The following is a 15,310-nucleotide window of genomic DNA, read 5'->3' on the forward strand; positions in this document are numbered from 1 at the left end:
TGAGAGGTAAAAAAGGAACAAAAAGCCTATGGGTCTTTTGTCCAACCAAAAGCATCTGTTAATATTAAAGACCACATACTTCAAGTTATCTTCCAGCAAAAAAGGAAACACAGAACTTGAACAAGAAGCCAGATGACCAAAATGTCCCTTAACTTCTTATTGTTTTTTCTTATAATTAGCACCTGTTCATGAAATGGGAGAACATTTCAAATCTGGGTAGCTTAAGAATGAAGCACATAAAATTAAATCCTTCCGGATAAAGACTCACACCATGGTGACTTTGTCTTGGTTATTCTGTTTGCATAACCCACCTTGGGAAAGTAAAGCAGGAACATACTCTAGGGCTCTAAATCAAATTGACACCTACAAAATGTTGATGCCCAGTCATACGCTGTCAGGCAACTGCCCAAGACTCCAGGTAGCAATGTCCATTCATGCCCCTGTAAGAGGTACCTGGATGGAATGACTTATTCTACAACTTCATTTTCAAAGTTGGTTCTCCACATACTTGTATTCCAAGTAATACAAAATTAAAAACATATATGAATCTACATTCTCATAACTTAATCATCCTTTGAGAGAACATACATCACACTTGGTACTGTACAGTAAGAATAAATTGTTTATAGAAAAAAATTCCAATACATTTCTTTTCGGCTAAAATGTGGTGGGAAAAGGACAACCCATGCTTTGTGGAGACAGGTCTGCAGTCCACCTGTTCATTATACTCATATTTTCAGTCCAGGAGTCTCCCTAGTCACATAGAAATGCCACCATTTGGCCTTAAAACACACTTGCTAGAGAGAGGGGAGGCAAACAGTCCTCCCAAATGACGCTGGAGCCTCAAATAGGCTTATCCATTCATATCTTCTCCACCACATTCTTATTAGGCATCAAACAGTCCCTTTAAATAAGACTGGTTTTAATAAGATATTAACAACTAAGTTTCCCGTGGAATAAGAATTTCTAACTTAGGGTATCTCAGAGCATATTCCCAGTCACATATGCCCTACACAATTGCTTAAGTGGTAAGCAGCCTTAAAAACTCTCCTCCCTTTACCTCTTTGTGAATCTACAGCAGTCTTTTAAGATTGTTTTGCAAATGCTATATTCACAGAGGTGTTGTTTTTTTTTTTTTCAAGTAGAGTGCATGGATTACTCAGAAGTTTCTGTATTTTAAGAAGTGCCTCTTTAACCCCATAATGAGCAATCCTTATGTTGGTCAGAAGCAAAGCAGTTTTGTTTGCAATTGTAAAACTTGGCTCTCCTAGCCCAAATTCAACAGCCATCACCCAGGATCTCTGCCCCATGTGTCTCTGGAAAATGTCCTAAAAAAAAAGAAACTTCATCTTTAGAAATAGGGAGCCTTCACAAATATGGGTAAGCCAACAGTTCATAGAATACGTTAGGGAAAGAGAGAGAGAACGGGGAGGAGACAGCAAAAACATTAAGACTTGTTCTCAGTATTGTTCTCCTCTCACTGGGCAGTGGCCTAAAACACCAGAAAAATTGCATTAATAAAACTGCATATAATCTAACACTGCACAGAGTGCTTTGATACAAGTATCCTCTTGCTACTTCATCTTTTCAATACATCTGTGCAAGCTTTGTTTTCAAAAAGATGTTACAAGTGGGCAGGCTTCTGCTTACAAAAATCAATGAAATATTTTCCCTTCAACTCTATGAAACCTGCCATATTCCTGAGATTTATTCTCCTCAAATAAATCAAACGTAGGCAACGTAACACTCTGGAATCAACACAGAACATGCCAGCGTGAGCTCAGGCAATGAAAGAACCACTTTTCTGCAAATACATGGTAGAACTGAAGACTGTTTGTAGCTGTTGATAATTTGTAAAAACGTTTCCAATGTTCTTTCAACAAAAGATTTTGATTCAGCCAAGATCACAGAAAGGTATGATGACAAAGTCCTAAGTGTACCTTTGTGTGTATTTCATCTGTTCAGCTTTTGCAAGTGACTGTGGTGGTGGTTGCCTGGATATGGAATTCCTTTGCCCTCAAATCTTCACATGCATGAAGTGCAATAAAGAATAAAATGCTGTGTTTATGTCGCACCACTTCCAAGAGGTTTAAAGCGCCGTACGAATGTTACCACATGAATCCCCACAACACCCCTGTGAGGTAGGTAGGTGGAGAGTATTGTCATCCCCACTTGACAGGTGGGAAAAATGAGGCACACAATAGTTAATAAGAGATTTGCTCAAAATCACACAGCTAGTCACTGGCAGGGCTTAGAATAAAACGTATACTGATTAGCACCTAGCACAGTGCTTTGCACATAGTAGGTGTTCGTTGAATATCTGTGGATTTTATTTGACTTATGTCTCAACATACAATATACACACATAAAGTACAAGCAGCCACCATAAGACATTTATCTCCTACATTTTCTCTGATGATATCTCTCATTGCTTCAAATCCTGGTGGATGAAGGAGGTTCAAGAATCCATCTCACAACTAAGACCTCAAGGTTGAAGAGGATCATCATAAACACTATCAGCTGACAACCCGCTCTTACACCTGCTCTACCACACAATATTATTAATAGTTTTCTAATGAAAACAAAAATGGATTTCAGGAACCATGCTGACATTATTATTTTTTGCCTGTTTGTTTTCAATGGAGTCATCTGAATGGTTCTGTGTTTTGTTTGTACAAAAAAGAAATAAGGCTGCTATAGTCCAGTTAGCATGTGAAAACTGTGCCAAGCACGAAGATCTCCTCCCAGCTCGGATGGATTGCTACCTGGGAAAATGGACCGACCCAGGGAGTGGCAGGTGCCAAGGAAGAGCGTCAGCGAGGCTGGACGTCACTTGCATTGTTCGTGGTCTGTATAGTCATCCATGTCCACATCCGAATCAAAGAGTGAGTGTCCGGTAAAATCCGTGTCTGGGGTTCTGGAAAAACTGTTTTCTGCTCCCTCGTCTTCAAAGGTCTCTGTCCTTGAGTAAAAGCTAAAATCCAGCAGTGGGGTGTGGGTTTTGCTGCCTTCGCTGCTCTCCTCAGACTCATAGATGGTATTGTCATCATCGTGGTGCCACTCTGGCCAAAATTTCCTCCTTATCCTCTCACAGTACATGGCAAGGTTGATCAGCTCACCTGCAGTGTGATCAGGAAAAGCAAGGATTAGTTCTCAAAGGCAGCAGTCTACCACATCTATGGTCTGTGTTCCCCCAAAACTCTAATGTTGAAATCCTAACTCCCAATGTGATGGTCTTAGGAGGTGGGGCCTTCAAGAGGTGGTTAGTTCATGAGGGCCAAGCCCTCATTTGTGGGACTAGTGCCCTCATAACAGAGGCCTGAGAGAGCTGCCTTCCCCGTTTTACCACGTGAGGACACAGTGAGACAGCACTGTGTCCAGGAAGCAGGAAGCGGGCCCTCACTCAGGCAGGCCCTCGCCAGATCCTGAATGGACCAGAGTCATGATCCTGCATTTCCCACCATGATCCTGCATTTCCCAGACTTTCCCAGACTCCACAGCTGTGAGAAATGCATTCCTGTTGTTTACCAGAAACCAAGTTTACAGCATTTTGCAACAGTGGCCCAAACTATGACATCCAGCCACTAGGCTTTCTGGGAAACTGGAATAGTGGGGAAGGTAAACATTAACAGTACTTTTCCATAGAGATACTGTGAAAATATTTAGGTTTTTATGCACATAATAAAAAACGGTGAGTGAGAAAAGTTAAATTCAGTGAGTGAGCAGAATGAAATGAAGAGGTGAGTCTGATGATGATGAGAAGTGGCGGGGTAGTTTATCCAAAACGGCAGATAAACTACCATCATTTGGCTTTAGGAAGCATTTTATTATTTTCTGTTTACATATCAAAAGAACTAATGCTTTGATTGGTTCATACATAAATTAATTTATATTCCATGAAGATACATCAACTGTTGTTGGTTGCATTAAGTCAGCCAGAAGTAATCGTTTACTCAACAAAGTTTTGCAATGTTGCTATGGGCTGAGTACCATGCCAAGTAGCTGAAAAAAGTTATGTTAGGACATACACTTTCCCCCCAAAAAAATCCATAAAATGGATAACTCAGAATTGTCTTTATGGATAAGTGTGCCTGCAAACACACTTAGCATAAGATATTTTAAAATTTTTACATGAAATTGAACAGCGGTACTCAGGATCCGGGTCCCACTCAGTCACTAGACTACTTCTTTTTTACATGAATCAAAGGAACTCTTGTGTTAAGTCACTATTACTGTCTAGGCATTTGTCTGAAACGTGACACTCTACCTGGCCTTCATTTCCTAATTCCAAATGAAACACAAAGAAAGAGGGTGAGTTTCTCCCTTTGATCCAGCAGATGGCAACATTGCTTATAAATATATGATTTGCTACTGTCTCTTATAGGACATTATTACTCTAAGAGTATCTTTGGATTTAAGTTATATAAACATTCATTTATAGTGTAAATAATCCATGTTTTAGTGCAGAAAATTAGAAACAACAGATAAGCAAAAAATAAAAGCATTACCAATAATCCCATTCCCCATAACATTTTCATTTATGTTCTTCCAGAAATGTATACTTACATATACATTTACATATATTTACATGTGCTATATAGGATTTACTACCTATTCTTTATCTTATCCTACTTTTTTCCACTTAACAATGTACAATAAAAATCTTTGAATTTCACACTCTGACCACAGTGGTAACTGCACACTGTTGTATGGCTGTACCGTAGCTTCAGTTTATCTTTATGAATCCCCATCACAGGCCGTTTAGGTTGTTTCCATATTAATGGTTCTGTTAATGACAGTTTGTCACTACTCTATTTAACTTTTCTGTTAAGGAAAATAACATATTCTCATTTTGGAAAATTAGAATTAGTCTGTATACAGAAACTGTACAAATACATAAAGAAGAAAACAAAAAGTACCCATGATTTCATCGATCCAAGATAATCACAATTAACATTTTGGTGTGGCCGGGCACAGTGGCTCAAGCCTGTAATCCCAGCACTTTGGGAGGCCGAGACGGGCGGATCACGAGGTCAGGAGATCGAGACCATCCTGGCTAACACGGTGAAACCCCGTCTCTACTAAAAAATACAAAAAACTAGCCAGGCGAGGTGGCGGGCGCCTATAGTCCCAGCTACTTGGGAGGCTGAGGCAGGAGAATGGCGTGAACCCGTGAGGCGGAGCTTGCAGTGAGTTGAAATCCGGCCACTGCACTCCAGCCTGGGCGACAGAGCGAGACTCCCTCTCAAAAAAAAAAAAAAAAAAAAAAAAAAAATTTGGTGTAAGTTCTTTCAGTATTTTTTCTATTTACCTATTGCCATTATTATTACATATTATCTCCTGTAACATTATTGTAAACATTTTCCCATGTTGTTAAAATTTTTCAAAACTTGATTGCTGTTTTGCTAACACCCCCTGCAAATCATAAACAAAGCAAATCCCCCTGCTTCATGGATCCCATGGACACGTACTGGTTCCAGGTCACCATTTCCAGTCTTCTCAAATTATAACAGCTCAACCCCCACTATGTAAAAATCTATTCTCTTCTAAAAGATATTTGTGCACATGCTCTGGAGCCAGAAACTCAGAAGTCAACACCATTGCCCCTTTTGAGGAGATGCAGCCTGGAAAACCTTCACTTACTTTCTCCCTCATGGGGACAGTCATGAAACGCCTCAACAGGTATTGCTGCCAATGCCAGGGAACCAAGAATTGAATAAAGATGTAAAGGCAGCAGCAAGAGAAAATAAAATATCTAATTGGGGAGGTAAAGAGACATCAAAGATGAAATACAGTCACTTCACAGTAGAACCTGGGGCCAGCCCTGTTTGACTCAATCAAATCCATTCCTTACTAGCTTTTCCTACAGAAAATCAGAATCTATTCACAAGATCCACGGGATCTATGAATACCACTTCATTCATGGCTTTTCTTTCTACAGGCTTGTTTCTTCACCTTTCTCCGGAAGAGTTGCCTGCTCTGTGACCATGTGACATTAATACCACTTCAGTATGTAATAATAAAAATTAATAATCATAATTATATAGTTATATAGTCCTAACTGTGTGCCAGGCATGTGAAGTGCTTCACTCACCTGTTGAATTCATATTAACCTCCTTAGTCCTCATGCCCTTCACCTCCACTCAGCTCTCTACTGATGAGCTGACAGGATGGCCTGGGAATTAATAGTATTGCACTACCTGTCATGGAATATTTTTCTGTAATTATTCTTGAGGTCTCAAGACTTGTGAGGAGACAGGTGCCACCCCTTAATGGCAATGAGTTACCATAAAAGAAGTGATCATTCCCACATGTAGTTGAGAAAGGGTTTGCTTTGATGAGCCAGGAGCTGCGAGCCCACACACTCCTCAATTCCTGCCCCTGATAAAGAGTGAAACAGAGTGGACATCTACAGTTGGGTTTTATCTTTTTCAGGCTTTGCCTATCCCTTTCTGTGGCTAGATTCTCCATCGGCTGAGCCACTTAACATGCTACTGGACAAAAGAACAGAAAAAGTTGGCAGTAGAAATAGGTTGTGTGGAGTGGTCGGGGTGGGTGTGTGTGTGTGTGTGTGTGAGACAGAGATAAGCCTGTGTTAATATAAATGCCTATACAGGCTGGGTGCAGTGGCTCATGCCTGTAATCTCCTCACTCTGGAAGGCCAAAGTGGGCGGATTACCTGAGGCCAGGAGTTCGAGACCAGACTGGCCAACATGGCGAAACTCCATCTCTACTGAAAAATACAAAAATTAGCCAGTCGTGGTGGCAGGCGCCTGTAGTCCCAGCTACTCAGGAGGCTGAGGCAGGAGAATCACTTGAAGCAGGGACTGGACTGGTACCATCCACTGGACTGGTAAAAAAAAAGTCTGATAACATCCAATGCTGATGAGAATGTGGAGGGTCAGGCATTGTACTACATGGCTGGCAGGGGCATACGTTGCTGTAACCTTTTTTGGAAAGTAATCCGATGTTATCTATCAAAAATTTAAATGTGCATATCTCTTGGCCCAGGATTTCACTTTTAGTACTCTATTCAACTATAATGAAAGCAGTGGTATGTAAAGATATATGTACATGGATATCAAATGAAGCTTTTTTAAGCAAAAAAAAGAAGAAAAGTAAAAGATGAAAACAGCCCGAATCTCCATCAATAGGTTTTGATTAAATAAATTAAGGTGCATCTATGCTATAGAATATTGTGGAGCTGTTAAAATGATATGATATTCTGTTAAGTGAAAAAAACAAGTTATAGATAATGTGTATATATAATTCCATTTAGTTTAAAAATAGTGAAAATAAACTGAAACACATATATGCATATGCAAATCTGTACATGAAAAAAAGCACAAAAGGATTTACATTAAATCCTTAATATTGGTTATTCTGTGGAAATAATATTGGACATGGATGAGGAGAAGGCCATAAATTTTTTAAACTATACCTTTGTAATTCAACTTACTGTAACCATCATGTATTACTTTTCATATTTAAAAATCCAATAAAATCAATTGGTAAGAAACAAAGTGATATTCTCAGACAACTCGAGAGGATATTTATCAGAAAGCCAAATGCCCCTCTACCCAGAAGATAATCCCAGATAGAATAAAGACTTGGGTTTCTCAAATGGAAATACCCTCCCTGCTCTTTGAATAAAGTGACACATTTTATATTCCTGTATTCCTCTAATTTCTCTAATAATCAAAACATTCTGTACAATTTGATGGTGAAAACTTTGTCAACCAAATCCAGAATCCAGAACTAAAGTTCTCCCAGCTGCCAATCATGCCAGGCAGGAATGCGGGTGAGAGAGAAGCCTGCCAATGTCTCACAGCAGCACCTGCCAGCCCTCGGTCACAAACCAGCAAATAACTTGGAAAACCGAGGCCAACATCCAAACACACTCATTTGCTCTACAGGTATTTACTCAGCACCTCCCTGTTGCAGATCCATGCTAGGCACTGACTACACCCTTGGTTGCTCCTTTTAGCATCTGTCATGCAGGCATAGAGGACACTGAGCATATATCCTCTTCAGAAAAATTCCTAAAATACTTGAATACTGTAATGAAAACATCCCCTTTGCCTTGTCTCCTTGAAGCTAAAAAATATTAATTCACAGATCTCCAAATACAAAAGCAGGCCAAGGTAATTTGATCCAGCCCTTTCCTGAAACCCAAATCTCCTCACAGCAACCTCTTCCTGAACACTTCCCTCCAGATGGAGGACAGTAAGAGTGCAGGAGTGAGGAGATATTTACATGCTGGTCAAGGAGATGCAGCATTTTTTCCACTTTTTAATCTATCAAGTATTAAGTAAAAAAGACATTCAAGTACAATAAATAATTGCTGGTGAAAGTTGCTGAATGAGGTTTTTCCTAGAGCACAGAAGGCTGGGCTCCTCCTAATTCAGAAAATCGCATTAAGGTCTGTGGTTTTGATAGGACTCTGGAGGACAGGCAGACACGCTGCAGAGTTCTTGACCCATTATGGCTTCAATTTCACTTTTCTCAGCTTTCTCAAGCTCTCCACATCGGTTCTAAGGAGCGCCCCAATCCACATGCAATTCTCTAATAAGAACCCTGATTAAAATATCAAATCTGACTCCACATTAAGAATGTTGCTAATAATAAAGCTGAGATTTTTTCAGTATAAAATGGCAAAAATTTCAAAATAAATTATATTCAACCCCAATCAAGGAACAAAAATTGGAAGTACTTTCAGACTTTGCTCATGAGAATATAAATTGGTATAATCTTTCTAGAAAGCAATTTAGCCATGTAGACCAAGAGCTTATGCCCTTTGAGACAGTAATTACCGAACAAGAAATTTAGCCCAAGGAAATAACCAGAGATGAGCAAGAGTATATATTTATAACAATATTCACTATAGAATATTAGTAAAAGTTATTTAAAACAACCCACAAGTCCAGAAATAGATTAATCACATAAATTACCATGTAGCCACAGGATAGGATATTATGCAACTATTAAAAATACCATTTTGAAGAATATTTCATGACAAGGGAATGGCCAAAATACAGTTAATTTTAAAACTTTAGGTTATAATTGTATCAACATTATGGTCCCAACTTAAAATATATATATACATACTTCTATTTGATAAAAGATTAGATACATACCACAATATCAGCAATCGTTCTCTGTGAAAGATGGTGTCACGAGTTATTTTTTATTCTTTTAAAACTTCTCTATCTTTTCTAAATTTTCTTCAATAAGCAAATTATTACTCATATTTATATGTCTATCTAGATAGATAAATGCATACATATGTATATTCAAAGCCTGTCCTCCTGCGCATCTAAATGAAGGAAACTTTCATACTATTCTACATGGTTCCAGAAGTAGCTTGTGTGGCTTTGTAAATAATACGTTGGACCAAAAAACTAATATTCATCCAAACACACTCACAATGAGGCAAGGCCAGTGGCGCTTCTGTCGTTCCAAAGCTAAAGCAGAAAACTGCCTGAATCCGAGCCATTCACATGCCTGGGTTTCACCCAGTTCTAAAATCTCCAGGCTGCTTGTTGTTTCTACTTAACCCTTCTCATGTTACCTCTCGAGAAAGTCTCTACCACAGAGACAGCAAAGGCAGGGAAAGAGGTTGAGAGCAAATTACGGCAGTAGTAGTTTGGCTGCACGTTATCAGCTCCCGTCCAAAGATTTAGAAAGGGTATGGAACTAATGCCTAAAATGGGATTTAGAGATCCCTGTGGACTTTAATAATTCATGCTACACCAGTACCCAGGGAAAGCTGGAAGCTACTTTAAGAATCAAAGTACATGCAACCATGTGCCAAAAGCCCCCTGCAGACGATGGTGTCAGACTCCCCAGATGTGCATGAGGGCCCGAAATCAATCCTCCAAAAGGCTGATCATTTCTTTTAAAAGAACACGAAATGCCTCAAGTCCTTTCAGGAAGTAATAGAGAAAAGGGCTAAATCATAACAAAAAATGCATCATTTCTGAAAGAAAAAATTCTATAGAGTCTGTGAGTTCTACTGATAATGGGGTCTCTAAATACTTCAGACGAAGTAACAGATGACCACAACACTGTGTGTGTGCACATTTGTATGTGTATGTGCACACGTGTGTATGTAGGGATGTGTTCGGGTAGAAGTGTAGGTATAACTGTACAAGTGAGTGTGTGTGGGGGTGTGTATAGAGCATGTGAGTAGATGTGGGTGGGTGTGTACATGTGGGTGTGTAAGGGTGGTATGGTAGGAGAATGGAGGGAACAGAGTAGGAAATAATAGGAACAGAGAATGGATATAAAACACAGCCCTAAATGAACTAAAAGGAATCAACATCTTTTAGACTACTATGGAAAAATGGGATTAAATTAAAGAGAAACTGATATTTTAAATGCCACAAACCTCACCAATGTGATAGCATATTTAGTTTAGAGAAGTTCCAGTGTATTGCAAAACAAGGAACATCCTCATAATGACCATTTAGGAAATTAAATGACAGTCTATACTATCCCTAGTCCCACTCAGCTGAACTTCCAGAAGACCTTAGATCAATACCTGACCCATTCCAACGAAGTCTGATCATGTATCCGGGGCTCTGTCCCCACCAATAAGAGGATGTGGAGAGTGAGTGCTGCTGGCGTCAGCCTGGTCTAACCTCCTGGGCATGCACATGAATCAACACACACATACATACACACACACACACACACACACACACAGAGCTGCAGGCTCCACCACCTCCCCACCCATCTACATGACACCCACACAAGACTGCTTGCCTGCCTCAGTTTCTTGTATGATTCTGCCTTGCTTGGTTCCATCCATCCATCCATCTATCCATCCATCCATTCACCCATCCATCTGTCCATCTATTTATCCATCCATCCATTCACCCATCCAGCTATCCATCCAACATTTATTAAGAGCATTCTATGTGCTATTCTACTGGTCTCTCATCTATATACCCAGCCTGCTCAGTTGGACATAAACATTTTGATTAACTCTTGTCAATCCTCTTCCCCAAACCTAATTATTGAACTTCGATCCCCACATCCCTGGCCCCCAGGTACTTGCTTAGGTACTGCCTCAAACAGTTCCCACGCAACTATGCAGGGGAAGCCTCTCCCAGAAGCCCTGGCTGCCACATACAGATGCTCCTCGACTTATATGGGGACACATCCCTATAAACCCATTGAAAGCTAAAAATATCATAAATCAGCTGGGCACGGTGGTTCATACCTGTAATCTCAGCTACTTGGGAGGCTGAGGTAGGAGGATCACTTGAGGCCAGGATGTCAAGACCAGCCTGGGCAACACAGGAAGACCTCATTTATTTAAAAAAAAAAAAAAGTTTTCTTAATTAGCTGGACATGGTGTCTCAGTCATGAAGTACCAGCTACTCAGTAGGCTGAGACAGGAGGATTACTTGAACCCAGGAGTTTGAGATTACAGTAAGCTACAATCATGCCACTTCACTCTAGCCTAGGCAACAGAGCAAGACCCCATTAAAACATATATATGTATACGTATATGTACATATGTATATATGTGTGTGTGTATATATATACATACATATATGAAGTCCAAAATGCATTTAACACCCCTAACCCGCCAAACATCATACATTAGTTTAGCTTGCCTTAAACGTGCTCAGAACACTTACATTAACCTACAGTAAGGCAAAATCATCTTGCAACACAGCACACTGTACAGTATCAGTTGTTTACCCTCATGATTATATGGCTGATTGGAAAGTGTGGCTCAATGCCACCCCCTGGCATCAGAAAAGAGTATTGCACCACACATATGGACAGCCCAGGAAGAGATCAAAATTCAAAGTATGGTTTCTACCGAATAAGTATTGTTTTTCGCAACCTTAAAGTTCAACAATCATAAGTCAAACAATGGTAAGTCAGGAACCATCTGTATATCCCACCACCCTACCCCACCACACACACACACACACACACACACACACACACCCCCAAGATCTGGTCCCTTGCACATCAATCCAAGGTGAGCTGTCTTTCTGTATGCCATTTCCACCATGAATTTTACTTTTGGCTACAACCCCACACCCACTCACACATATATGTTCACCCTCTAGCATGGGTTCTACTTATCCTTGCTCCTTAGCTTCCCCTCTCATGTCTCTTGTAATTCTGACAGGCCTCACATCCAAGGTACACATCACACAAAAAAAGTACTAAGATTGTATTTCTTTGGTCAAAATTAACATAAATAATACTTTGGGCGACCGGGCATGGTGGCTCATGCCTGTAATCCTAGCTCTTTGGGAAGCCAAGGTGGGCAGATCACTTGAGGTCAGGCATTCAAGACCAGCCTCACCAACATGGCAAAACCCCATCTCTATTAAAAATACAAAAATTAGCTGGGCATGGTGGTGCACACCTGTAATCGCAGCTACTCAGGAGGCTAAGGCAGGAGAATCTCTTGAACTCGGGAGGCGGAGGTTGCAGTGAGCCAAGATTGCACCACTGCACTCCAGCCTGGGTGACACAGCATGACTCTGTCTCAAAAATAATAAGAATAATAATACTTTGGAAAGCACTAGACTTACAAAATATTTGTTGACATTTTCATTTTCCCACAGTCTTGAACTTTTTAGCTCTACTAGTTTTATTTTTTAATTTAAGACAGAGTCTTACTCTATCACCCAGGCTGGAGTGCAGTGGCATGATCTTGGCTCACTGCAACCTCTGCCTCCTGTGTTCAAGCGATTCTCCTGCCTCAGCCTCCCGAGTAGCCGGGATTACCGGTGCATGCCACCATGCCCAGCTAATTTTTGTATTTTTAGTAGAGATGGGGTTTTGCCATGTTGGCCAGGCTGGTCTCAAACTCCTGACCTTGTGATCTGCCCGCTTTGGCCTCCCAAAGTGCTGGGACTACAGGCATGAGCCACTGCGTCTGGCCGCTCTGCTACTCTTAGTGTATGATCTACAGCCACTCTGTTAGAACAGAAGGAGAGAGTGGCTTGAATGCAAATGGCACAGAATCCTATGTACTTACAGTTACATGTGCAACATCTAAGAATGGTTTAGACTCAGAACATCTGAAACAGTCAGTGAGTTCATCAGCGTCACCCCACCGTGGTTGCTGTAGCACTGGATATACTAGAAAGTGGGGAGCCCCTACTGCCCAAAGGAAATTAAGGAAAACCAGCAAACCAAGGGCACTAGGTGGAATTCAAACCCTATTTCACTATGTAAGCAGATGGAAGAAAAGCGCTAGCATAAAAACATGGCAGGATCTGTGTCAGCACTACTAAGAACATAGTCTGGGCAAGACAACAGGTGAGAAGCCCAGACTCTCTTCCACCCCAAAGTATCCTGAGTACAGAGAACCAGCCCTAGCCCTGCACACCACAGCCTGGTGTCTCCATAAAGCACACCCAAGACCAAAGCATTGGTCTAGAATTCTCCACTGGGCTACCCCACTGCCCACCCAGCCCCATTAAGCCCCAAAACCTGAAGAGGTGTGTAGGGCTTGCCTTTGATCAGCCGTTCAGGTCTTGTCCCTGGTAAGGTCCACATTGCCTGTGCCAAGTGTCCAAAGACAGTGGCGTCAAGAGTGGAAAGCTTGGGCCCCATGATGTACTTCTTATCACCTGCAGTAAATAAAGCAGAGAAGTCACTGGGCTGGCCCGCACTACCTCACATCATCACAATGGCATTCAGCACACTCTATTACACATTCTTATACTGAATACCAAAAAGCTTTGCAGAGTCTAAATGCATGCACACCCTTTTGCTTAAAAAAAAAAATAGAACAAAGGTAAAATGAATTAAGCAATCATGTGATACACCAACCCATAGGATAGCAACACAAGGAACATATCAAAATAAGCAGATGAGAGAGGGCATTCATGGAAAAAAGGGAGAATTGATCACCACCAGACCTCTGGGGAACTCATCTCAAACTCTAGTTAAGTCAAGTCTGTGATGCTTAAGAACACCTGGAAGTTTGCTTAAATCGTCTCAAAAGTAACCCAAAGCAAGCACAGCCAACATCAGCACTTACATTGTTAATTTAAATACATTTCCCCAGGAAAAACAAGAAGCCTAAGCTCCTTAAGAGGTTTGGAGGTGAGATTTCCCATGACACTACATGGTCCTGGCAAGGTTCTCACCTCTGAGGACCAGCTTCCACGGAAAACATTAAGAGAAGCTATGAGGTCACAGGCTCAGCCCTGGCATCAGGCTCTCATGAAAGGATGTTTCACACTACTGCTCCCATCTCTCCGTTTCACACTACTGACTTCATCCAGGCCTTGTCACTGGACTATCACACTCAACCTATTAAAACTGACCCAAGTCAACTCCCAGGCTACTGTTAGACACTGCTGCATATGGAAGGAGCACTGGGGGAGATGGATCTGCCTAGTTCACATCCTGGCATCACTGTTATTCACTGTGGGAATCTGGTCATCACATAACCTCTACAGCCTCAGTTTTCCCATCTGGAAATGGGGATGAAACTAAAGAGTGTCTATTTCTTTGGCTATTGTGAGGATGAAATGACATAACGTACATTAGCACTCATGATAGCCCCTCCCTTTCTCCAGTCCTTTCCACATCCCATCTGACACTATCAACTTCCTAAGACTTTTTTTTTTTTTTTTTTTTTTTTTGAGACAGAGTCTCACTCTGTTGCCCAGGTTGGAGTGCAGTGGCACGATCTTGGCTCACTGCAAGCTCCGCCTCCCAGGTTCAAGTGAGTCTCCTGCCTCAGTCTCCCAAGTAGCTGAGATCACAGGCAGCCGCCACCACGCCCGGCTAATTTTTGTATTTTTAGTAGAGACAGGGTTTCGCCATGTTGGCCAGGCTGATCTTGAATTCCTGACCTCAAGTGATCTGCCCACCTCAGCCTCCCAAAGTGCTGGGATTACAGGCGTGAGCCACTGCACCTGGTCCTAGGACACTCTTTTAATCATGTCACTCCCTTTCAAACACCTTCCATGGCTTTTGAAATGAGTTATGAAATGAAGTCCAAACTCAACTTAGAACTTAAAGTGCATTATACATTGCCTCCAACCCAGGTTCCAGCTTTATCCTTCATTCCTCCCTTATCCTAGCAAACCCGGAGGCCACTCCCATTCCCCAGCACACTTTATACCTCCAACTGTTACACCTTTGCTCATGCTGTGCCCACCCTTTCTCTGCCCCCACAACTTATATGTGCTCACCACTTCTCTCGAATCAATTCTATCCATCCTTCAAGGTCCAGCTCCAGTCTGCTTTCAAAGTTTTCTGGTGGCAACAGGAGCTTTCAGTTCATACAGTCCTGTGTTTACATCTCCCT

At 41.3% G+C, this 15,310-nt stretch overlaps 1 protein-coding gene across 2 annotated transcripts in view; it reads right to left on the reverse strand.

The window, feature by feature from the left end:
• Nucleotides 1-492: 492 nt before the first annotated feature.
• FAXC (failed axon connections homolog) overlaps nucleotides 493-15,310 on the reverse strand; it is a 71,688-nt gene continuing 56,870 nt past the window's right edge. Inside the window, exons 5-6 of one of the 2 annotated variants that reach the window (XM_025382850.1) lie at nucleotides 13,500-13,616; nucleotides 493-3,119 (exon numbers count right to left, since the gene is read on the reverse strand). In XM_025382850.1, coding sequence (XP_025238635.1) covers nucleotides 2,830-3,119; nucleotides 13,500-13,616 — 407 coding nt within the window. In that variant the 3' untranslated portion in view covers nucleotides 493-2,829. The remainder of the gene's footprint in view (nucleotides 3,120-13,499; nucleotides 13,617-15,310) is intronic. The other variant, XM_025382851.1, reaches the window with a different exon arrangement.

Source organism: Theropithecus gelada, chromosome 4 (assembly GCF_003255815.1).
Source record: "Theropithecus gelada isolate Dixy chromosome 4, Tgel_1.0, whole genome shotgun sequence".
Lineage (NCBI taxonomy): Eukaryota > Metazoa > Chordata > Mammalia > Primates > Cercopithecidae > Theropithecus > Theropithecus gelada.